The sequence below is a fragment of the Mesoplodon bidens genome (assembly GCF_964165515.1).
Source record: "Mesoplodon bidens genome assembly, chromosome: 3".
NCBI lineage: Eukaryota > Metazoa > Chordata > Mammalia > Artiodactyla > Ziphiidae > Mesoplodon > Mesoplodon bidens.
The window spans coordinates 15768690-15795501 of record NC_138178.1 but is presented as its reverse complement, the minus strand read 5'-3'; the positions used below and the strand labels follow the sequence as shown (position 1 = coordinate 15795501).

General features: G+C 37.4%; 1 protein-coding gene across 1 annotated transcript in view; it reads left to right on the top strand.

Annotated features, from left to right (window-relative positions):
• The window catches only part of MALRD1 (MAM and LDL receptor class A domain containing 1), a gene marked incomplete at both ends in the record, with an annotated part of 607751 nt that overhangs the window by 184445 nt on the left and 396494 nt on the right, over positions 1-26812 (top strand). The window contains one exon of the mRNA XM_081226990.1: positions 20785-20872. Coding sequence (XP_081083116.1) covers positions 20785-20872 — 88 coding nt within the window. The remainder of the gene's footprint in view (positions 1-20784; positions 20873-26812) is intronic.

The window sequence follows — 26812 nt, the reverse complement described above, 5'->3', positions numbered from 1 at the left end:
GAGATATTCTTAAAAGGTGCACATCTACATCTCTTATAATACAAAGGAAAAAATTCCTCAGTTCCCACTTAAGGACACCTGGGCACCACTTCTCACTCTCTTAGCCCCACCTTTTATTTTAGCTTCTGCTGTAACAGTTCTGTGCAGGCTTCCACCTCGGGCTTGGACCACTTGGTGCAGGTGTGATAGGACAACACTTGCCTGGACCTGCCCACTACCCACGGGCTTCTGTCACTTAAGAGGTGGGATATTCCTGCAGGTGCAGCCCCGAAGTGTGGGGAAGTTCATGCCCTGGGGGCTCACCCATGACCAGTAGAGGATGAAGCCCTTTCCTCCTCCCAGATTGATGGTTCTTAGACTATTCCATAGAGCTCCTCAAAAGGCCCATTAGGTTGCATCACAGCGATAGCCAAGTTGATAAGCCATCCTTATAAGCAGCCTTGCTTCCTTCCATGTCTCACTCTGCCCCTCATTCTTTCTTCCTGAGTTAACTTCTCAACATATGTCCTTTCAGTATTTAACCTTATATTCGGTAAAATACATTGATATTCTATTTATATCTCCCAAACCTAGACTCATGCCTCTAAAACCACCAAAAGCACATAAAATGGAAGGTTACTATATAGAAAATCTGGCTTTACAGATTAAGCTATAATTTTCAAAAATACTTTAAAACCTTATCACGGTTATGCCTTTCTTTTTTGTAAGCTTCACCTAAAAGCAGGGCTCACCCAAAGTTATACCTAAGAGTAGAGTACATAAAATATATTTTGCATTTCAAAAGTTTATCTAAGACTTTTAAAATTGAGAGCATCTACAAATATTCCTAACACATTTTTTTTCTGGTTTTGGATCTAAATTGAACACACAACTTTTTAACTTTGATAGAAAGGAAATAAGGTTTGTAAAAAAGGCAAGTTCAAAACAGTTTAGCCTAAATTATTCAGGATTAAGTGATTTAAGATATTTTTATATTTTTAAATTATTTACTTAAAAAATGAAAGGCTGTGAAAGGACCTTTCAATTGTTATTGATTCTGACAGTCCAAACAGTTTTAATCTATACCAGGGGTTTGCAAACTTTTCTCGTCAACAGCGAGGTAGTAAATATTTTAGGACCATGAGCCATAGGGCTGCTCTGTGACTACCCAACAGAGTCATGGTAGAATGAAGGCAACTTAGAGACTTAAAAACAAATTGAGAGAAAAAAAATTGGTATGGCTGTGTTCCAATTGAGAAAACAAACTTTTTTTTTTATGATGCTTCCAATTAAAGAAAAAAATACTTTATGACTTTGTTGAATCCTGATCTTTACAATATGCCACTATGGATTCCACAAGATCATTATATTCTTTCAAGATTATAATAGAAATAAGTTTATTATTGTTGTTGATCTTAGATATTGTATGTCATCCTTAGACATGATCCCTTGTTTTGTTTTTCTCACGTTGCCACATTACGAATTACCAGTTTGAACATAACTTTTGAATATTTCCAAGCATTATGATTTGTTTAGGTTTGTTTAAAAGGCTGCATAATTAGAAAACACTTTCAAGCCATTTTTCTCTTACCCTGTAGACAGATCACACTGATTATTAACTGAAAGGTATACTGGGAATTGTATCAATTCTTCCCAACCATCTAGGTTTAGGAATACATACTAAAAACAAGCTTGGAATACAAATGGCCTTCTGCTGACTCAGAAGGCTAGGATGTGAAGTAATGGTTTTCTGATGAGGTAAAAACAAAATATATGTTTTCCAAAGGCTTAATAGAAGAGGCTGAAAAGAGGTCACTAACACAAGGATGGAGGAGACGCAAAAGAGCATGAAAGTGAGGGTTTGACAGGGTAACCTTATTTTTAACTCTCAGATTCTTATGAATTATATGGAAGTGAATGTCCTATCCTCAAATTACGCCAAAGGAAACACTTTTAATAATCTGTATGGTATGACTTTCCATTCTCCTATCTAAAGCTCTGTCCTAAACTGTCTAGTTTTTAAAGAATAGTCTCTTTAACCCAAGGTTTAAGATGTTAGGTGATATTGATTTTTGTATTACCACATCACACCATGACGTTTGTACGCATGATTTACTACATTTATTCCTCTATTCACTGCTTCCTCAGGTGTCTTACCTTCCCTTGCTTATTTAGATAATTTTATGTAAAATTAATTTTTAAGCGATTAGTGAGAGGTGAGACTTTGGTTTCCATGGGATTCAAAATTAGGAAGGCTTCAGGGCTCATGACTTTTGTTTTTAAAGGCCGTTGCTTACTTGCATTTTCTACGGAACCAGCAGATATGTCAACGTGCAACTCAGAAAGCAAACTGTTTTATACGTATATTTAGATTTTAGATTTACTTTGAGACTTAATTATTGCAAAGTTCATCTACCTACCAGAAAAAATGTAGACTAATGGTTTTGTGTCTTGGTCTCTTTAACACCTGTTGAAAACGTTGTGTCCTTGGGTGTGAGTTAAGAACAAGGACAGCTGTCCCTGTCCTGTGCATGCCTGTCTGTACCTCCTGCAGAGGCCCCATTGAACCAGGACAATGAGGACGGGGCAGTGAGGATGGTATCTCAACTGATTTTCATGGCATTAGGGTAACTGTTGATTTCTATCCGTGAACTTGCAGCATTGCCCAGCATACCTTTTAAAATCCTGGAGATGAGAAGCAGGTTTAAATGAAGTCTGTACTAAGTGGCTTGCATATTGTGCTAGTTTTAATTTTGTTTCAACATTGAAATATTACCGTTAAAGGAGGCTCATATTCTGCATAAGCATGAGTGCTGAGAGCTCACTGTGAGATGCGGTATTATTCTTAGGTATAGCAGAGGTGATGGTAGACGCCTAGAGGAATAGATGCTTAGGAAGTAGAAAGAGGGCGCTTATCAACATTGAAAATAATTTTCTCTCAAGGCTTTAGTTGCTATACAGGAGGCTTCTGAGAAACAAATCTGTGCACAATGTACATTCTCCTGGTAGCACTGAGAAGACAGAATCTGGTTTAAGAGGCATTCATATACTATGTCTTATCTCAATTATTAGGTAGAATACTTTTTATCTCTAAGGCGTGTGTGTGTGTGTGTGTGTGTGTAAAGTGTCTAAGTTATCTAGCAAGGGATTTTATTTCTCTAGGAATCCACTTTATCCTTTCAAACAGCATTAGGATTAGATTAGTATTTCTCAAATGTTCCTAATTATCAGAACCACCTAGAGCATTAAAAAAAAAAATACAGGGCTTACCTGGTGGCGCAGTGGTTGAGAGTCCGCCTGCCGATGCAGGGGACGCGGGTTCGCGCCCCGGTCTGGGAAGATCCCACATGCCGCGGAGCAGCTGGGCCCGTGAGCCATGGCCGCTGAGCCTGCGGGTCCAGAGCCTGTGCTCCGCAACGGGAGAGGCCACAACAGTGAGAGGCCCGCGAACCACAAAAAAAAAAAAAAAAATACAGATTCTCAATCTTTACATGTACTATATCAGAAGCCCCAGAGGAGAGTCCTAAGAACCTGCATTTTTAATAAAAACCCTTGGTGATTCTGATGGTAAGACAAGTTTAGGAAATATTAAATGATATCTAAATTAGGCGTCACAGTTATTTAATATCTGAATTTATTTTAAAAATACCTGGAGATGTACTGTAAATGTGACTATTCATTCAAGCTTATCTCTTAAATGGCATCAAGAGGCCTATTTTCTCTCTTAAACTGTATTTAAAAACACCAACTTAAATGTAGTTAATAGAAGATAGCTGAATTATAATAAATTATGATGTTTTACACTTCTAGCACAAGCTTTGCTTACTGGTGAAGATTTTATCTGTTTTTAATTCTGCCAGTGGCCACTCTCCCTTTCTATCTGATAGACAACTGACTGTGTTAGTTTGCTGATATTGTCTCTTCAGAATATTCCATGCTGCCTTCCCTCTACTGTCTATTCACCAAACATGCTTCTGATCTTGATTTTGTTCAAGATTTCCTCTCCTGATGACCTTAATTTGATTACCTTAATTTGGTGACCAGCTGGCATAGGTTGTCAGACACATTTCTAGTTATCTTTTTTTTTTTTTTTTTTTGCGGTACACGGGCCTCTCACTGCTGTGGCCTCTCCCGTTGCAGAGCACAGGCCCCAGACGCGCAGGCCCAGTGGCCATGGCCCACGGGCCCAGCCACTCCGCGGCACGTGGGATCTTCTCGGACCGGGGCACAAACCCGTGTCCCCTGCATCGGCAGGCGGACTCTCAACCATGCACCACCAGGGAAGCCCTCTAATTATCTTTTTATTTTACATTAATAAATTAGCATCTTGGAGAAACTGCCTGGGTCACTGAAGACCAGGCCCAAGGTGACGGTGTCAGGAAGCAGACACTGAGAGAAGGCTGGCTTGAGACACTAGTGCATGTTTTCTTCTGCTGCAGAATGGCTCGGTAGGAAGGAGAAAACCCCGGTAGGAAACTGATCTGGGATTTCTGACCCAGTGCCCTAGAGTCAGTTCTGATTTGAGGTACTTCTGGAGACTAACTCATCCTCTTAAAAAGAAACCTGGGGACAGAGACTGGACACCAGAGGTCAAGAACGAAAAAGAAAACTTAGGCTTAGCTCTTGTCAGATGTAGACAAGGTGACTGAGTGTGGATATTTTCCTCAGGTAGAACTGGGATGAAAGCTGTCCTGCTGAGCCATCAGAGGGTGCAAAGAGAGAGCTTTTGAGAATAAGTTCCCTGTTTTCAAGGGGAAGTGATACACTAATTTGTCAGAAATTGATATTTGATTTTTATTCTTGTTTGTACAAAAAATGCAGTGCTTTATGAGTTTAGAAAGAAAAGTTAGTGAGCAAAATCATCAGAAGTGAGGGATGTTCTCTATCACTTAGTTTGATATGAAGATGTGGCTTTGTATCAATGATGTGTTTGTTTTTGTTTTGCTTTTGACCAACATTGGGAATCCTATTATACAAATGTGTGTAGTGAGAAGGGCTGCTACCCCGTTTGGTGAACATTTTCATGAACAATATATGGAAAAATTTTGAGTACTCACACACACACACACACACACACACACACACACACGCACGCACGCACAAGAAAACTGAATTTGCCCGGCCAGACTAGGTAATGCACCCAATCTCACAGACTCAAGATCCAGAAAGTTCTTCCTACACATAGATCGATATATAAAGATTTTTTACATAGAAAAGCTGAAGAGCTTTCACATTGAAAGAGTAGTTTTTGTGCTAGCTGCCACATCTTCTCAAACTGAGAAAAAAATGTAAAACTTAAGAAATTAATGACCCTTAGCATGATAGAAAATTTAAAAGCTTCATTAAAATATTCTCTTAATATTTTTCTGGTAAGAAATAATACAACTTAATAAAGATATTTCTTAAATATTCAAGCATAACTTGGGTTGCAAGGATTTCCCAGCGTGTAAAGCACTATGTAGATTTTGCTTTAGATTTCTATAATTAAAATAATCCACTTTCCAAGCAGTTAGGGAGTGATATTTAGTTACTACGTTAAAGAGTTTGAAACACGGATATTCCTGTATGCTGTTCTTGTAATTCTGTGGCTCAGTAATAAGGTCTGTTATATACTTTAGCCTTATCCTAAGCACAAATATATGTAAAATTATGGATTTTGATGAGCTAGATATTTTCCCCCTAAACTACATTATAATGCTCATTTTGTTAAAGTTAACAATCAAAATATACTCAAACACCATTTTACTATCCCCCATGGGGATACTTACATTTCCCCCTGTAAGTAATAAGAAAGATAACTATAAGATCAGATTTTTATTTCAAGAAGTCAGATTTGAAGAAAAATTAGAAAATGCATATGTATCTGACAATAGCAAATACTTAAAAGATAAATCTCAAATGACATAATTTTTAAAGAAAAAAATGTTATTAAAAACACTGGTTTCAAAAGCAATTTTTTTAACTAATGTGATACTTTAAAAATCTAAAATGAAAAAAGTGTTTGCTTTGGAAGAACATTTATATGGGACATTCTCATCTATGCTAAGACTGAAATACAAATGACATAATGAGTATTAAGGTGCCACAAAAAAAGTGTCACACATATAGAAGATATTTTATTACTAATATTATTACAGTGCTAAACACTTAGTAGATGTTACATATTTGTAATCAGGATTCATTATTATCTAAATACAAAGAACTACCTGAATTGGTCTTGTATTATTTGCATAGCTTCCCCCATTGTTTAACTCCTATCGTTACTATCAGATTAGTAAAAAAAGTTTAGAAGTCTAATAAAAGTAGAAGAAAAAATGAAAAGTGAAAATTTGATGAAAGCATTTGGGATTTTTAAACCAGTCAAGAATGAGACTTTTATTTTTTTAATGTTTTGGACATTATTTTACCAACTGAGCATATCTGTAGACTATGGGTGAATTATTTAAACTTTCTGGGTCTCATTTATTCAAACAGAAAATAAAAGTTTTGGATTCTAAATGCTCTGTAAGGCCCCATTCTGCACTTAAATTTAAATAATTTAAAAGATCTTTTAAAATGTTGCATAAGTGTGCATATAATTGATATAGCTATCAAATGCATAGAGATAGCTTAGAAGAAATCCTCCAACAAATAAACTTTGTATTATTCCAGATAGAAAGTGATGCTTGAGGAATAGCTGGAAGGTGAAGGGAAGAAGGGTCTGGAAATGTAGAAGTAAATTTAGGAAAAAGAGGAAAGAAGTTAGCAAAACCATATAAATACAAGTAGACACTGAGTTGGAATCCAGGAAGAGGGCTGTGTAAACAAGAGAAAGACACAAGGAGTTGTAAAAGAAAAAAGAAGCAGGATTTGTCAACAGTTTAGGTGTATCATATGAAATACTGGGGCAAATCAGTATATGCTGCACCTTTTTTTCTCTTTAATAATCATTTGCCATTTGAAATGTGGGCAATGAAGTATGACATCAAGAGTAACATCTATAGTTTTAGTTGAAATGAGAAATTTTGTTTTTCTATAACACAGTCAAGTGCTCACCACGCAGTCATCAGGGTGCTGGGTGACGTGTGTACAGCTTTGTGTGTCCCTCATTGAACTTCATGTTGCTTGTCCTTAAAATCTCCAAGAAGAGACAGACATTGAAATGCACACATACCGATATAATTAAAAGTTGTGAGAAGTTTTTAAAGGAAAATACCTTCAGCTTGAGTGATTAAGGAAGGCTTTTCTGAGGAAGTAATATCTAAACTGAGACTTGACATGGGATTTTTAATTCACACTCATCATTGGGTGACTATGATGAGATGCAGAACTAGAACAAAGGACAAATGTGTGTTATCATTTGGGTTTAAATGTGTGATCTGATTTTCTCACTTGGGGTAGAGATCAGTTTTAATAAGCACTTGCATAGAGGTGGGGGTAAATTTGGAGCTTCCTTTCATGAGGAGAATGAGGGGCACGTGATTATTTTTATAAAAACGCTTACTGTATATTAAAGTAATACATTGCAGTTCCACTCCTTTTCCTCTAAATATTATTTTTAATGATGTGGAGGGTAGAAAAAATGAGTGTTAATTGAAGAAAGAGAACCTTTAGGAATTTTAGTACAGTGTTTCTTAAATGAGAATTTAATTTTGGCACATGTGAACCAACCACTTGGACAGTATTACATTCTATTCGATTAAAACCCTATTGGAGGAGCTTCAAGATGGCAGAAGAGTAAGACATGGAGATCACCTTCCTCCCCACAAATACATCAGAAATACATCTACATGTGGAACAACCCGTACAGAACACCTACTGAACGCTGGCAGAAGACCTCAGACCTCCCAAAAGGCAAGAAACTCCCCATGTACCTGGGTAGGGCAAAAGAAAAAAGAAAAAACAGAGACAAAAGAATAGGGACGGGACCTGCACCAGTGGGAGGGAGCCGTGAAGGCGGAAAGGTTTCCACACACTAGAAGCCCCTTTGCGGGCGGAGACTGCGGGTGACAGAGGCGGGGAGCTTCGGAGCCACGGAGGAGAGCACAGCCACAGGGGTGCGGAGGGCAAAGCGGAGAGATTCCCGCACAGAGGATCGGTGCTGACCGGCACTCACCAGCCCGAGAGGCTTGTTTGCTCCCCAGCCGGGGCGGGCGGGGCTGGGAGCTGAGGCTCGGGCTTCCGAGGTCGGATTCCAGGGAGACGACTGGGGTTGGTGGCGTGAACGCAGCCTGCAGGGGGCTAGTGCACCACGGCTAGCCGGGAGGGAGTCTGGGAAAAGGTCTGGAGCTGCCGAAGAGGCAAGAGACTTTTTCTTCCCTCTTTGATTCCTGGTGCGCGAGGAGAGGGGATTCAGAGCGCGGCTTAAAGGAGCTCTAGAGACGGGCGCGAGCCGTGGCTAAAAGCGCGGACCCCAGAGATGGGTGTGGGACACTGGGGCTGCTGCTGTGCCACCAAGAAGCCTGTGTGTGAGCACAGGTCACCATCCACACTGCCCCTCCCGGGAGCCTGTGCCGCACGCCACTGCCAGGGTTCCGGGATCCAGGGACAACTTCCCTGGGAGAACACACAGCGCACCGCAGGCTGGTGCAACGTCACACTGGCCTCTGCAGCCCCAAGCCCGCCCCGCATCCGTGCCCCTCCCTCCCCCCGGCCTAAGTGAGCCAGAGCCCCCGAATCAGCTGCTCCTTTAACCCCGTCCTCTCTGAGCGGGAACAGACGCCCTCAGGCGACCTACACGCAGAGGAAGGCCCAAATCCAAAGCTGAACCCCAGGACCTGTGCGAACAAAGAAGAAAAAGGGAAATCTCTCCCAGCAGCCTCAGGAGCAGCGGATTAAAGCTCCACAATCAACTTGATGGACCCTGCATCTGTGGAATACCTGAATAGACAATCATCCCAAATTGAGGAGATGGAATTTGGGAGCAATGATATATTTATATTTTTCCCTTTTTCTCTTTTGGTGAGCGTGTATGTGTATGCTTCTGTGTGATTTTGTCTGTATAGCTTTGCTTTTACCATTTGTCCTAGGCTTCTGTCTGTCCGTTTTTTTTTTAATAAAAATTTTTTTCTTAATTATCTTTTATTTTTAATTATTTTATTTTATTTTATTTTATCTTCTTTCTTTCTTTCTTTTTTTACTCCCTTTTATTCTGAGCCGTGTGGAGGACAGGCTCTTGGTGCTCCAGCCAGGAGTCAGGGCTGTGCCACTGAGGTGGGAGAGCCAAGTTCAGGACACTGGTCCACAAGAGACCTCCCAGCTCCAAGTGATATCAAACGGCAAAAATCTCCCAGAGATCTCCATCTCAATGCCAAGACCCAGCTCCACTCAACGACCAACAAGTAACAGTGCTGGACACCCTATGCCAAACAACTAGCAAGACAGGAACACAACCCCATCCATTAGCACAGAGGCTGCCAAAAATCATAATAAGGCCACAGACACCCCAAAACACACCACTAGACATGGACCTGCCCACCAGAAAGACAAGATCCAGCCTCATCCACCAGAACACAGGCACTAGTCCCCTCCACCAGGAAGCCTACACAATCCACTGAACCAACCTTAGCCACTGGGGACATATACCAAAAACAATGGGAACTATGAACGTACAGCCTGCAAAAAGGAGACCCCAAACATAGTAAGGTAAGCAAAATGAGAAGATAGAGAAGCACACAGCAGATGAAGGAGCAAGGTAAAAACCCACCAGACCTAACAAATGAAGAGGGCATAGACAGTCTACCTGAAAAAGTATTCAGATTAATGATAGTAAAGATGATCCAAAATCTTGGAAATAGAATGGAGAAAATACAAGGAACGTTTAACAAGGACCTAGAAGAACTAAAGAGCAAACAAACAGTGATGAACAACACAATAAATGAAATTTAAAGCTATCTAGAAGGAATCAATGCAGAATAACTGAGGCAGAAGAACGGATAAGTGACCTGGAAGATAAAATAGTGGAAATAACTACTGCAGAGCAGAATAAAGAAAAAAGAATGAAAAGAATTGAGGACAGTCTCAGAGACCTCTGGGACAACATTAAACACACCAACATTCGAATTATAGGGGTCCCAGAAGAAGAAGAGAAAAAGAAAGGGACTGAGAAAATATTCAAAGAGATTATAGTTGAAAACTTCCCTAATATGGGAAAGGACATAGTTAAGTCCAGGAAGCACAGAGAGTCCCATACAGGATAAATCAAAGGAGAAACACACCAAGACACATATTAATCAAACTATCAAAAATTAAAAACAAAGAACAAACATTAAAATCAGCAAGGGAAAAACAACAAATAACACATATGGGAATCCCCATAAGGTTAACAGCTGATCTTTCAGCAGAAACTCTGCAAGCCAGAAGCGAGTGGTAGGACGTATTTAAAGTGATGAAGGAGAAAAACCTACAATCAAGATTACTGTACACAGCAAGGATCTCATTCAGATTTGATGGAGAAATTAAGACCTTTACAGACAAGCAAAAGCTAAGAGAATTCAGCACTACCAAACCAGCATTACAGCAAATGCTAAAGGAACTTCTCTAGGCAGGAAACACAAGAGAAGGAAAAGACCTACAATAATAAACCCAAAACAATTAAGAAAATGGTAATAAGAATGTACATATCGATAATTACCTTAAATGTAAATGGATTAAACGCTCCAATCAAAAGACATAGACTGGATGAATGGATACAAACAAAAGACCCATATATATGCTGTCTATAAGAGACCCACTTCAGACCTAGGGACACATACAGACTAAAAGTGAGGGGATGGAAAAAGATATTCCATGCAAATGGAAATCAAAAGAAAGCTGAAGTAGTAATTCTCATATCAGACAAAATAGACTTTAAAACAAAGACTATTACAAGAGACAAAGAAAGACACTACATAATGATCAAGGGATCAATCCAAGAAGAAGATATAACAATTGTAAATATTTATGCACCCAACATAGGAGCACCTCAATACATAAGGCAAATACTAACAGCCATAAAAGGGGAAATCGACAGTAACACAGTCATAGTAGGGGACTTTAACACCCCACTTTCACCAATGGACAGATCATCCAAAATGAAAATAAATAAGGAAACACATAATGATACATTAAAAAAGATGGACTTAATTGATATTTATAGGACATTCCATCCAAAAACAATAGAGTACACATTCTTAAGTGCTCTTGGAACATTCTGCAGGATAGATCGTATCTCAGGTCACAAATCAAGCTTTGGTAAATTTAAGAAAATTGATATCATATCAAGTATCTTTTCTGACCATAATGCTATGAGACTAGATACACAGGAAAAAATCTGTAAGAAATACAAACACATTGAGGTTAAACAACACACTACTTAATAACCAAGAGGTCACTGAAGAAATCAATGAGGAAATCAAAAAACACCTAGAAACAAATGACAATGAAAGCACAATGATCCAAAACCTGTGGGATGCAGAAAAAGCAGTTCGAAGAGGGAGGTTTATAGCATTACAATCCTACCTTAAGAAACAAGAAACATCTCAAATAAACAACCTAACCTTACACCTAAAGCAATTAGAGAAAGAAGAACAAAAATACCCCAAAGTCAGCAGAAAGAAAGAAATCATAAAGATCAGATCAGAAATAAATGATAAAGAAATGAAGGAAACGATAGCAAAGATCAATAAAATTAAAAGGTAGTTCTTTGAGAAGAGAAACAAAATTGATAAACCATTAGCCAGACTTATCAAGAAAAAAAGGGAGAAAACTCAAATGAATAGAATTAGAAATGAAAAAGAAGTAACAACTGACACTGCAGAAATACAAAGGATCATGAGATATTACTACAAGGAACTATATGCCAATAAAATGGACAACCTGGAAGAAATGGACAAATTCTTAGAAATGCACAACCTGCCAAGACTGAACCAGGAAGAAATAGAAAATATGAACAGACCAGTGACAAGCACTGAAATTGAAACTCTGATTAAAAATCTTGCAACAAACAAAAGCCCAGGACCAGATGACTTCACAGGTGAATTCTATCAAACATTTAGAGAAGAGCTAACACCTATCCTTCTCAAACTCCTCCAAAATATAGCAGAGGGAGGAACACTCCTAGACTCATTCTACGAGCCCACCATCACTCTGGTACAAAACCAGACAAAGATGTCACAAAGAAAGAAAAGTACAGGCCAATATCACTGATGAACATAGATGCAAAAATCCTCAACAAAATACTAGCAAACAGAATCCAACAGCACACTAAAGGGATCATACACTATGATCAAGTGGGGTTTATCTCAGGAATGCAAGGATTCTTCAATATATGCAAATCAATCTACGTAATACACCATATTAACAAATTGAAGGAGAAAAACCATATGATCATCTCAATAGATGCAGAGAAAGCTTTCAACAAAATTCAACACCCGTTTATGATAAAAACCCTCTAGAAAGCAGGCATAGAGGGAACTTTCCTCAATATAATAAAGGCCATATATGATAAACCCACAGCCAACATTGTCCTCAATGTTTAAAAACTGAAACTATTTCCATTCAGATCAGGAGCAAGGCAAGGTTGCCCACTCTCACCACTATTATTCAACATGTTTTGGAAGTTTTAGCTACAGCAATTTGAGAAGAAAAGGAAATAAAAGGAATCCAAATTAGAAAAGAAGAAGTAAAGCTGTCACTGTTTGCAGATGACATGACACTATACATAGAGAATTCTAAAGATGCTACCAGAAAACTACTAGAGCTAATCAATGAATTTGGTAAAGTAGCAGGATACAAAATTAATACACAGAAATCTCTTGCATTTCTATACACTAATGCTGAAAAATCTGAAAGTGAAATGAAGAAAACACTCCCATTTACCATTGCAACAAAAAGAATAAAATATCTAGGAATAAAGCTACCTAAGGAGACAAAAGACCTGTATGCAGAAAATTATAAGACACTGATGAAAGAAATTAAAGATGATACAAACAGATGGAGAGATATATCATGTTCTTGGATTGGAAGAATCAACAATGTGAAAATGACTCTACTACCCAAAGCAATCTACAGATTCAGTGCAATCCCTATCAAACTACCACTGGCATTTTTCATGGAACTACAACAAAGAATTTCACAATTTGTATGGAACCACAAAAGATCCTGAATAGCCAAAGCAATCTTGAGAAAGAAAAATGGAGCTGGAGGAATCAGGCTCCCTGACTTCAGACTATACTACAAAGCTACAGTAATCAAGACAGTATGGTACTGGCACAAAAATAGAAATATAAATCAGTGGAACAGGATAGAAAGCCCAGAGATAACCCCATGCATACATGGTCACCTTATCTTTGATAAAGGGGGCACGAATACACAGTGGATAAAAGACAGCCTCTTCAATGAGTGGTGCTGGGAAAACTGGATAGCTACATGTAGAAGAATGAAATAAGGACACTCCCTAACTCCATACACAAAAATAAACTCAAAATGGATTAAAGACCTAAATGTAAGGCCAGAAACTATCAAACTCTTAGAGGAAAACATAGGCAGAACACTCTATGACATAAATCACAGCAAGATCCTTTTTGACCCACCTCCTAGAGAAATGGAAATAAAAACAAAGATAAACAAATGGGACCTAATGAAACTTCAACCCTTTTGCACAGCAAAGGAAACCATAAACAAGAGGAAAAGACAACCTTCAGAATGGGAGGAAATATTTGTAAATGAAGCAACTGACAAAGGATTAATCTCCAAAACGTACAAGCAACACATGCAGCTCAATATCAAAAAGCAAACAACCCAATCCAAAAATGGGCAGAAGACCTAAATAGACATTTCTCCAAAGAAGATATACAGACTGCCAACAAACACATGAAAGAATGCTTAACATAATTAATCATTAGAGAAATGCAAATCTAAACTACAATGAGATATCTTCTCACACCGGTCAGAATGGCCATCATCAAAAAATTTACAAACAATAAATGCTGGAGGTGGTGTGGAGAAAAGGGAACCCTCTTGTACTGTTGGTGGGAATCTAAATTGATACAGGCACTATGTAGAACAGTATGGAGGTTCCTTAAAAAAGCTAAAAATAGAACTACCATACCACCCAGCAATCCCACTCATGGACATATACCCTGAGAAAACCGTAATTCAAAAAGTGTCATGTTCCAAAATGTTCATTGCAGCTCTATTTACAATAGCCAGGACATGGAAGCAACATAAGTGTCCATCAGCTGATGAATGGATAAAGATGTGGCATATATATACAATGGAATATTACTCATCCATAAAAAGGACAAAACTGTGTTATTTGTAATGAGGTGGATGGACCTAGAGTCTGTCATACAAAGTGAAGTAAGTCAGAAAGAGAAAAACAAATACCGTATGCTAATACATGTATATGGAATCTAAAAAAAAGAGAAAAAAAATTGTCAGAAGAACCTAGGGGCAAGACGGGAATAAAGATGCAGACCTACTAGAGAATGGACTTGAGGATACGGGGAGGGGGAAGGGTAAGCTGGGATGAAGTGAGAGAGTGGCATGGACATATATACACTACCAAACGTAAAATAGATAGCTAGTGGGAAGCAGCCGCATAGCACAGGGTGATCAGCTCGGTGCTTTGTGACCACCTAGAGGGGTGGGATAAGAAGGGTGGGAGGGAGGGAGACGCAAGAGGGAAGAGATATGGGGACATATGTATATGTATAACTGATTCACTTTGTTATAAAGCAGAAAGTAACAAACCATTGTAAAGCAATTATACTCTAATAAAGAAGTTTTAAAAAAATCCTATTATACCTTATTGCATCATTTTAAAATAATAAAAACACAGTTTTCCAAACTTTTAAGTCAGTAATTCTAAACGTGCATCCCTTTTCTCTCTCTAATATTGATCAGGCTTTTTTCAATTAAATGCGTCTTTGTAACCTCCAATCAAATAGGTTCCGTATAAATTCTTAGACCTAGGGGAATTGAGAACTATTTATTTGTCTTCATCACATAATAGATGAGATGTGAAATGGGTTATGTGCTATATGAGTCCCTGGAAGATGCTTTAAAATAGCATGTGAGTTTGTAGAGTTTCAGGTAGCAAATTAATTTCAAATTGATCATCATTTTTCCCTTTTAAAATCCAGTTAGGCAAGTTCCACAAAGGCACTGTGAAGAATTAGAGGGGGAAAAAAACTCACCCAAATTTTGGCCTTTTCTGTGTATCTAAAATGGCTTAGAGAAAAAAGTAGCAGAAATAACCTTTGTGACTTGCCAATCCTTTAAAACCGTGGAAAGCAAATCAATCTAATATGACCTGAATAACTCAGAGATGATTTTTTTTAGGTTTCTTTCATTCAAGATGAATAACAAAATTCTGTCTAAATAAAGAGACATGAATGAAATTTTCAGTGACCTTATTTCTTCAACCACATCCTTCCCTCCTTGATTTTTTTTTCTTTTTAAAAATCTCTACTCTCGGACTTCCCTGGTGGTGCAGTGGTTAAGAATCTGCCTGCCAGTGTAGGGGACAATGGTTCCATCCCTGGTCTGGGAAGGTCCCACGTGCCGTGGAGCAGCTAAGCCCATGCGCCACAGCTACTGAGCCTGTGCCCTAAATCCTGCTCTCTAGAGCCTGCGTGCTGCAACTACTGAGCCCGTGCACCTCGAACCCATGCTCTGCAAAAAAAAAAAAAAAAAAAAAAAGTCTCTACTCTTAATATAGCAGAAGCTCTGATGGGAAAAGATTTTGTGGGTGGAAAAGGACCTGGGCTAACAGCAGCTGGGTGGCCATCTCTGAGAGACTAACAAGTTACACTCATTCAGTTCAGAATAGTATAAAATGAGGTATAAGAGGAAAGGAGGCTGAATTTAAGAAACGTTTCAATTTACACATACATGAACGGATCATCATACTTCCACAAATTAAATGTATCGGCAATGTAGCACTGTCCGACTTCCCCATTGGGAGACAGATCTCCATGCATTTCTTGTGTCCTGCATTATTCAGCTTCTGAGCAAAGGATGTGTTGCATGGAGTTTACCCTGAGACATTTGCTTACATTCTGGAGTGATTTACCTACCTACTGCCCCTCCCCTTCCTTCCCTCTTGCTTCACCTCCTCCTTCTCCTCCTCCCTCTCCCTCAGATGTGCCAGCAGCCTATAACAGCTAGAAATTCCTAATGTTGGGGTTCTTCTATGGTGCAACCCACCACTCATGCAGGGAAACATCTGGCACTTATCATGTTTCCCTGTGGGAAGTGGGGAACCAGTGGAAGATATTTCCCTGGCTGATGAGTTTTGCTATCTCTGTAAATCAAGGATCTTGTCTCTTCTGTCAGTATACGTATATGAAACAGTGGCAGGCTAACGTTAGCTTGTGAGTAGGGTAAAGTCTCAGACCCTTCATGGTTTCTGACCTAACTAGTATGCAAAAGGAATTGCAAACCCAAGTGCCCCTGGAAGCAAGGGATGTGAATTAAGAGAAGTAGTTCAGGTGTAAAATCATTAATGGCAACTGACACTCCGCCTTAGAGTTAGGTGTGATAAGGAGTAATAGGGATTGTGGCAACTACAGGCAGTATCTTCTTGTGAAATATCCTACTTTAAAAGTACTTGGTAAACTATTCTACTTGAAAGCACTGTTTGGGTTAAACTAAACTTATGGGAATTGGGTCATCACCATTTAGTCTCTTCTGTCGTTGATGGTGAGAAACTCCAGACATTTTTCTTGCTTGGTAACCAAGGAAACAGTTGGCAAAATACCAAAGTAGACACTCAAAGAAAAAAAAATTCTTAGCAATCCATATATTGTAAAGCCTGACATTAGCAAAGAAGAAATACAGTATTTTTTTTTTCAGATATATACCCAGGAATGGAATTGCTGGGTCATATGGTAGTTCTATTTTTAGTTTTTTGAGAAACCTCCATACTGTTTTCCACAGTGACTGCACAAATTTACTTTCCCACCAACAGTGTAGAAGGGTTCCCTTTTCACTACGTCCTCACCAACATATGTTTTTTGTGTTCTTTTTGATGGTAGCCATTCTGATAGGTATAAGGTGATATGTCATTGTGGTTTCGATTTGCATTTTCCTCATGCTTAGTGATGTTGAGCATCTTTTCATGTGCCTGTTGGCCATCTGCATTTCCTCTTTGAAAAATTCAGTTCTTCTGCCCATTTTTAAATTGGGTTATTTGTTTTTCTGTTGTTGAGTTGTATGAGCTGTTATATACATTGGATATTAACCTGTGATAGGTCACATCATTTGCAAATATTTTCTCCCATTCAGTAGGTTGTCTTCATTTTGTCAGTGGTTTCCTTTGCTGTCAAAAGCTTTTAAGTTTAACTAGGTCCCATTTGTTTATTTTTTATTGTCTTTGTTTTAGGAGACGGATCCAAAAAAAATATTGCTACGACTTTTTGTCAAAGAGTGTTCTGCCTATATTTTCCTCTAGGAGTTTTATGGTTTCTGGTCTTAGACTTAGGTCCTTAATCCATTTTGAGTTTATATAGGGAGTTAGAGAATGTTGTGATTTCATTCTTTTATATGTAGCTCTCCAGTTTTCCCAGAACCACTTATTGAAGTAATTGTCATTTCTCCATTGTATATTCTTACCTCTTTTGTCATAGATTAATTGAACATAAGTGCATGGGTTTATCTCTGCCAAACCATTTTCCAAAGTGGCTGTACCATTTTGGATTCCCATCAGTAATGCATTGGAGTTCCAGTTGCTCCACATAGGATACATGCTTTTTATACATTTTAAACAACAGTTCCTTTCTTTCAAGTCTTTCTGAAGATGTGTTATATTAAAAATTGGTATATTATGCTGGAATTTCATATTTTTTTCCAAATACAGTTTGGTTAAACTAGATGGCAGGCTGAGTCAATTCCATTTTTCTTTCTTATGAGTTAATAGAGACTATTTTATTTATAAGTGTATATATATATATGTGTGTTAATTATATATATGTTAGGAAATCGAAGATATTTTGGTAAAAATTATGATTAAATTCTGTCTTACACATGTATGATAATAGTTTTCATATCATTTAAATATTTTGATGAATAATTCGAAGTTTCCTAAATATAGGAAAAAAATCTGATAAGACAAGTCTTTAGAGCCTTATTAATATTAGAGTCTTTGGTTATATTAGAACTAATATTTCCAAGGTAGTTGACAAGGCCACTCCATCTTTATTTGGAGCATGCAACCACCCATGAGAAGAACAACTTAGAATAGCTGGATTACTTTAGAAAATTTCCATGGCAATAATAGTTCTAATGTAAGTAGAATTGGCCTCTGCAGATAATGCAGGTCATTCAGACCAAACTGGAATTTTCAATTGCCCTTTAAGTCATTCAGTAAGGTGCTAATGAAACTTAAGAGTAAAATTTGGCTTCCCTAATGTCTAGAGTGACAATACTGCCTCACATACAACAATATTAGTGTTTTAATACCCTTCCATTTATTGGAAAAACACCAAAAGTGAAAAGTGGATTTTCCAGAATAGACACACTTGGGTTTGCTCTTTTTTGTGACTAGTTTCTTAGGGTAATTTGCAAAACTTTTTGCAAGATTAAATTAAATACAGGACAGAAGTAAAACAACTTCAGCATTCATAACTTTTTCTCAAGATGTGATTTGTTATCAGGTAGGCTTCTTTTTAATGGCTAGCTTAATTAAGTATTCAGAAGAGGCTGAGATTGCAGTTATATATGCAAATTGACATTTTTTAGTATCTCAGTTTGAAATTATTGTTCACTCTTTCTCAAGAATGCTACCATTTAGAGACTAGAAAATTGAAGATATTTTGGTAAAAAAATTGTGATTAAATTGTGCCTTAGAGCAAGACCCAACTGTCACTGCCTTGGATTATTTCTGTGTCTTCCCTTTGGCAATGAATGCTAGTAGAAGCAATATCAAAATGCTTATCATGTAATATGAAGTAAACTCCAATACAAATACTCCTTGTGTAGATAACATCCACTCAGAAATGCTGCTCACCTGGTGTAGACCATAAATGAGAAAATTTGTAACTTTCACAAATGGCCAGTTCTTTAACTTGTGACCATATAAAGACAACAGAAGGAATGATTTGGAACAGTTAAGTCCACCTACACACTCAAATGGAGCTATGTATGTGTATATATCCCTAAAGTTAGCTCACAGATATTTATATGTACGGGTATGCTTTTCATAGACTTGAGATTCTATTATATCAAATTTCTATCCCTTCTCATGAATAAACTAAGATAATCATGAGCAGTGTAGTCATGTTGGTAGTGTTTATTTTTATTTATCCTAGTTTTTCCTTTTTCTTGCATCTTCTGAGCTTTTTATTACCATGTCCTGTGTTGTATTGGGATAGACAAATATTGATCCAAAGAATGTATTTGTAATTAATTAGTGTATTTGTTATTAATCAGTCCTTGCTTACACCTTTTCCCTATTGTTCACCCAACTGCAATCTTTTTTTCCCTAAAAAACAGAAGATATTTTATTACAGTATGTTCTGCCAAATTCTGACTGCTGGCTTTTTGTTTATTAGAATAATTGTATGATTTTGTACTGAGTATTCTTTTTGTGTTTTTGTTTTCTCTGCTTATAATATTTCTTTTATTCATGCTGGTGGTGAAAAGAAGGGTGCATTTTATATTTGCAGTGACCCATTTTAAAGCAGTAGGAGACTGCCTGTTCCCCAGGCAGTATTAGGTGAACTGTATTTGCCCATTAATTAAATGAATAAACCTTTTCCAAATTGAGTCATTTCCTCAGTGACAAATAAAGGAGAAAAATTCTAGTAATTCTCAAGAAAACCTAGAAAGTTGGTGGAAGATGTCAAGAGGCTTAAGGTCAGTAATTTGACCTTTTAATTATCTTTTTTAATTAGGAATAAATAATGTATGAAACAACTTTTAATGGAGGATAGAATTTGAAAAATGAAATAAAATTTCAACTTCCACATATAGCATTTGTGAGGAAAAATGAAACAGAAACATATATTCATATAATAGTGGAAAAAAGGAATGTGTTTTTTAAGTTTGAGTTTGCTTAATGTTCTTCATTATTAAATTATAGCAGGATTCCTAGTAAGTATGCAACATATTTGCATGAGTATTAAAATAATTCATCATGATTAATTCTATTATAGTAAATCTCAGCCCTAATCACAATCTGCCATATACTATAGTGGTTTGTCAGTATTTCACATTTTACTGGAGTTTCAGTGGAACTGCAGCTCCTGTAAGCACCGATGTCATCTGAGTTCACTGTGATTAATGAGGTTCTGAAGGAGATCTAATAACGATTAGCCAGTTCCATAAAATGTTACAGAATAAGGTCGATGGGAGAAAAATTTTCAAGCTCTTCAAAATGTGCATTTTAGAGAGTACCTCTGGCAACAAATTTGGTTTCTTGAAGGATGAAGAGGTTTAACCTTGGAAACAGCTGAACTACTGGGGCAACAGTGGGAAAAGGTTCAGTAATTTGCCTTCAGATAATTAAAGGCTCAGAAGAAAGCAGGACCAGTCTAGGATTAATGGTTGAAAGTTAAAAAGAAGTAGATAACAATCTGATATACTGAAATTTCAAAAAATCAATACTCACCAGAAACAGAATGGGCTTCATGGATTTAATGGGCCCAGTAAGGTGTGGAGCTTCCTATTACTGGAGTATTCAGGTAGAGACACGATACCTACTTATGGAGACTTTTGCAAAGTATGTTTTTAATGGTTCAGAAGAGAGTTTTCTTTAGGTAAATTCTGAATTCCTTTTCAACCATGAGTTTCCAGAAATTAATTTCCTTCACAGTATTAACAAATTTCTTATATTGTTCTTAGATTTCAGTGGAAGCTTCAGTGGGAGATGGCTTCACTGGAGATATTGCAATTGATGATTTGTCATTTATGGACTGCACCCTCTACCCTGGTAAGGAAGGATATTTTAGTATATGAGTTTTTTCAAACCTGTTTACTTGAAAAAACTGCCAAGGAAATCAATATTTTATTTCCAGAAATATTCAAAAATACTCTCAGTTCTACTCTATTCTACTAATATATTAACCCTGGAAAAGGTTGTGAATCTTTTCTAGTAATTAGTCTAAAATCTTTGCAAACATAGTAAAGAGGTTTGAATCAGTTGTGTTTGTGTCTTATCATATGCAAAATATTAGGAAATTGTGTCTGAAGTTAAACTATAATTCCATCATATTTGGGGGGTTATAAGAACAGAATTGGTTGCCTTATAATCACATTGTTTTGGAGACTTTAATAACCTCTCAGGTACCTTCAGTGATGTTTTATTCTCGGGCTGCACTTTAAATATTCCTGAGGATTGTTGCCAGCCATTTCCTTTCCAAGTTGTAGACTTCTTTCCATTAAAAATCTAATACATATCTTCCAGATTTATATCTCCATCCTCAACCTTTCCCCTGAACTCCTGACTTAGATACTAACCACCTACTCAACATCCAAACTTAGATGTACTAGGCATCTCAAAGATAACTAGGGAAAATAACCTAAAACAAACACACCCCAGGGGAAACTCATTCTAGGCAGTGCATAGCGATCTAAAAGGGCTGAAATTCAAACTCCTGGGACTGAGGTTGTAGACTCTTTCATCTCATGACAAGGGAAAGCACAGTCTCCTTCCTAGAGTGATCAGAGGCTGGATAATTTAAAAATCAATCACAGTAATCCATGTGGAGAGCACTTTCATGTGCTGAAAACTTAACCTGCAGCCCTGGTCCGTCACAGTGTAGCATTATTGGTCAGAGGAGTACCAGCCTCTCCCCAGACATAATCAGAGGGCTGGATTCCAGTTCTTTCTGCTGTAGCTAATGTCACACCTCTGGTTCTCCACCTCATCATTCTGGCAGGATTAATTACCATTCTCTGTGCAGTGGTTTCTATGAAACTCTGCAGAAAGCCAACCCTCTCTTTGGAAAGCCAGCAGAAGGAAATCAGAATTCAACAAGTTTACATTTATCCCTCAGTGTCTAAAAGTAAATTCTTGATGACCCATTGCTCCCTCAATCCGACCATTCTTGCACGCCTCCCTGTCTCAGTAAATGATAGTTTATCTCCAGTTGCTTCTTCTTCATCAACAAATCTGATCAGCCACTACCTTCACATATATCCGGAGTCTACTGCTTCTCGTTGCTTTCCATACTCTCCCCTTGGTCCAAGCCACTGTCATCTCTATACAGATTATTGTGGTTGCTTTGTAAATGATCTATCTGCTTCTACCCTTGAACCACATAATATTTTCTCAAAACAGCAGCCAGAAGGATCCTTTTCAAACTTACATAAGCTCATGTTACCCTATCATGAGTCTTCCTATGACATCCCATCTCATTCAGAACAAAAGCCAAACTTCTTCCAATAACTTCCAAGGAATAAACGACTGGCCCTCTTATACTGGCTCTGACTTTACCTTCTACCAATATGCCTCTAATTGATGTCTCTCAACTACAAGACCTCTTGGCTGGTCCTTGAGCACTCCAACCCATTTATGCCTCAGGGCTTTTAGACCTGCTATTCTCTCTTCCTGGAATGTACTTCCCCCAGATATCCCCTTCACCCCCTTACTTCTTTCTGATCTCTGCTAGAAAATTTCTCTAGTGAAACCTCTCAATCAATCAATCAATCTCTCTCTCTCTCTCTCTCTCACACACACACACACACACACACACACACACACACACACACACATCTCTTCTTATCTCCTTACCTGACATTTTCTGTCTCCTTCCCCTGTGTTTTCTCCACAACACGTATCCCCTTATAGTCAAATTTTATTTCCGCCATAATAATGTTAGTGGCATGAGAGCAGGGATTTTATCTGATCAGTGCCATACCTTCAGTAGCATAAACAGTATCTGACACATAGTAATACTCAATAAACAACTATTGGATAGGTGGGTGGATAGGTGGAGAGATGTTTATATCTTTTTAAGTGTTTATATATTTTAGTTTATTTTTGTTAAAATGTTAACTACTTCTATATGTAAGACACTATGTTATATGTCAGCTTCTGTCGACAGCCAAATCTCAGTGGCTTACAACCACAAGCATTTATTTCTTACTCTTACGTGTGTGTTTTGGTGTAGAATAATAACAGCAAACACATGTAATTCTTGTTCATAGCTCTGTATAATTCTATGTAGTTCCAATCTATGTATCTCTGTTCTGTGGGCCCTGTCTATATGCGACCCAGGCTGATGGACCAAGTCCCTGTCTGACACTTTCTGCTTTTAAGTCACAGGGTTGGAAAAAGAAAGCATACTTAAAGCTTTTATTAGGGCATCATGTGTATTCACTTGCATTGGTCAGAGCAAGTCAAGTAATCAAGCCCAACAATGGCGCAGGGAAGTATTTGCCACAGACAGGGAGCTTGGCAGGGGCAGAGAATACAGAAAGTCCTTACAAGGGAGGGAGCTGATAAATGGTTACATTAATACCATCTATCACTCTGTGTATCATCTCATATAATCCTATTTTCTTTTAAGAGTATAAAATAGTGCCTGATCCATCACAGGTGAAGAGATCTTGAATGTTGAATAGGATGGATGCCTTTGTTATCCCAATTTTATGGAGCAAACTGAGAAGGAGATAACCAGCCCAAGGCTATCTAGCCATAAAGTGGCAGAGTACAATGTCTGCTTCTTTGGATCATAATGTTTATCACTATTATTATATTGTTCATCAAATACATTAACCGCCCAAGGAAGAGAAAGCAATTTCCATTTTATAGGTGTGAAAAACTAAACTTAAAGAGTATCGGTGACCTGGGTAAGAATGCACAATTGAGGGTAGGAATGAGATTTTTCACCGGGGTCTGATTTCAGGGCCAAATCGCCTCCCACTCTTTGCTTAGGGAGAATGGCTGTGACCCCAGTGGCAGAGGGGAACAAAAAAGAATACAGAAAGGGAACACAAGTCATTGTTGCTACTGTTGCTGCTTTAATTATCCTGCTACATGCATTCTGTGGCTGATGTTTCCAAGGTAGAGGGAAAAGAGCTGCCAGAAACAAGGGCAGAGATGTGAAATATCAGTTACACACCATTAGTCCCAATTTTCTGCTTTAAGTTTTGGAAGAAAAATATGGAATTTTAAAGACTGAACTGCGTGGTTTTCATGTTGGCTTCATAGCAAAAGAAGCTCTGGGCAGAAACCACAAAGCCTGCTGAAGCCATAGGTTTCATAAAGGAAGCTGATGTGATCTTACCATAAGATGAAAATGAAAATAAAAATTAGGTTTTTAATAGAAATATTGCTCTTGATTATCAGTCAGTGTTTTGTCATGACATCATGTTAGCTGAGGTGGGATCAGTCCGCATAGGTTCACTTACAGACATTGATTTGCTTTCAATATGAACATTATCTACAGCATGTTTCCTCCTTGATTAACAAAACAAATAAAAAACTAAAAAGACACAAACTATTGACCTCATGTCCAAAGAGCAGATTTGTAACCTGTAATTTTATTTTATACTAAAAGTGACTAAAAAGGAGTAGATTATTTCATTTTTACCTATTTCCTCAAAATCAACTTCTCTTTCCCCTACATCTCCCTTGTTCCTTTTGATGACCTCAGTATCCTCGAGCAACCCAGGATTGAAATACCATCGTTGTCTTTGGCTTTCCCCTTAAACTTTTAAGTTTCCCCTTAAACTCCAAAATATTTCTCACATCTGTTCTACTTTTTCCATTACCTCTGCCATGACCTTGGTTCAAAACGCTGTTGACGCGAATGACTGAGCTTCTTAACTGCAAACTTTTATTAATTTTCCTCAATGGTTTTTATGCCATAAACTTAGTTTCTTTTCACTTTGTCCTAGGCCATCATTACTTGCTCCTCTAGGTCAGGTGTCTCTCATTTTCTAACTTCTAGTTGTTTCTAACAATTTTCAAATCCATTCTCAATGATGGATCATATCTCCTTTGTTTCAATACTTTGATGATAGAGATTATCATTTTAAATCTAATTCAGGAGGAAAATAGAGAAACAGCTGTTTATGCAAGATTAATTACATTTCTAGGGAAAGTAGACAATCTTAACCATGCAATAGAATCCTATGATTCTTTGCATCAGTGTGTGATGATGTTGTCTGACCCCAGAGTAGATAATGATGTGGAATAATGGCAAAGTTAAATAGCTTTCCCTTCACCTTGAATTAGACCTTCAGAGTAGATTTAGAATTGGTGCCAGACATTCAGATTTTAAAATATTATCCCAAAGGAAGTATCTGTTTTGCATTATTCCTTCCATCTTCCATCAGAAAAGCAAGGAGTGTGTTTCTTTTAACAGAATACATGCAACAGGAGCTTTCTTGTGTCCAAGATTATTGGTGAGATAGCTGGGTTATTTGGAAAAATAAATCTGTGACGACATAACATCACAACACACTGTTTTCAAACTGAAAAAAAAAATACCTACGCACTTTTCATCGAAGTTAAAATTTCAGAATTCAGCATGTGTATTAGATTTATTAGTTACTAGAACTACTAATTATTAGAATGAGTATCACTATCCAAGGTATTAGTGTTTTGCTTTTCCCAGGAAAGTTGTTACTAAGTCAGTGGCATATCTTGCAACTGTTGATACCTTAAAATTGAGAAAGTATGGTAACTCTTTAGAGAATGCTTAACAATTTTTATGATGTTCCTCCCCTACCCACCGAATGGTTTTTGTTGTTGTTATTGCTAAACTGGCTGAGTTGATTGAATTTTTGACATCCCTCCTCCTTCACCTCAATATCTCACCAGCTTTATTTGTGCTTGATCAAGTCTCCCTTCCTTCTGCAAAGAGTAATGTTTGTTTCAGTGGCAAAATGTGTGAGTTCTTTTGTGTTCATTTTTCAGATATCACCTGCAGCTTTTTCCCTTCTAATACTAAGCTGTTTGGTGTATCCATTACATTTTTCTCAGGATAGTAAATTAAATGAAAGCATTTTGCTTTGAGGTCCTCTTTTATCCATATTTTTCAGAAGGAAATACAGCCTCTGTAGAAAATTTTAGAAATGTTGGAAATATTTGCAGTTCAGTAAAACACTTCAAGGCAAAAATAAAGAAATTTGAGACTCGGTGATTGTAATCTAAAATATTCTGGTGTTAGTGTCTTTGGTGTAGTGTCATAAAGTGATTTAGCATATACCTAGGGAAAAATTTTGCCCAAAGCCTATGGTCCATGCAACTTAGTATTTTATTTATAAGATCTTATGAAAAACCCAAATGAACTTTTTGGCTAACCCAATAAGTTTCTAGAAAACAAAATTCAACAAATAACTGATTTAACCTATTTTAAATTTAAAACTTTAAAATTTTGTCATCTTTTAATTGAAGGAAATGCTAAATACCAAAAATGGAGAAGGCTGTTGAAATACTTAAAGTTTAGCTTGAAAATTGTCCAACTGCTAGTTAAGTCTATTTTTAGTTACTTTCAAAGATAGTAGAATGTCTTTAAATATGGAAAATATCTTGTGCTACCTGGAAATTTTTATTGAATCCATGTGGTAAAGCAAAAATATTTCAAAAAAGAGCTGATATGCTACTGGAGAAAGAAAAAAAAAGAGGCAATGCATAATATGAGGCAAACAGCTGTGTCACAATTGTTAATAAATCATATCCAAAGAGTAGCTATGTTTCAGTAAAACCTACTATCCTAGGAAGTAGACCTAGCATAGACACTTTAGTATGATTATGCTAAATATAGTCATTTCAGCTTGTGGTTATAACTCCAGGTTATTATGTTAAGTGCAATAGGAAAAATAGGAAACGCTTTTCTCCTGGTGCTGTAGATATTTCAATTTTTAAATTTTTCTGAAGATTGATTATGTTTAAACCTCAAGTAGACTTTTAGATTTT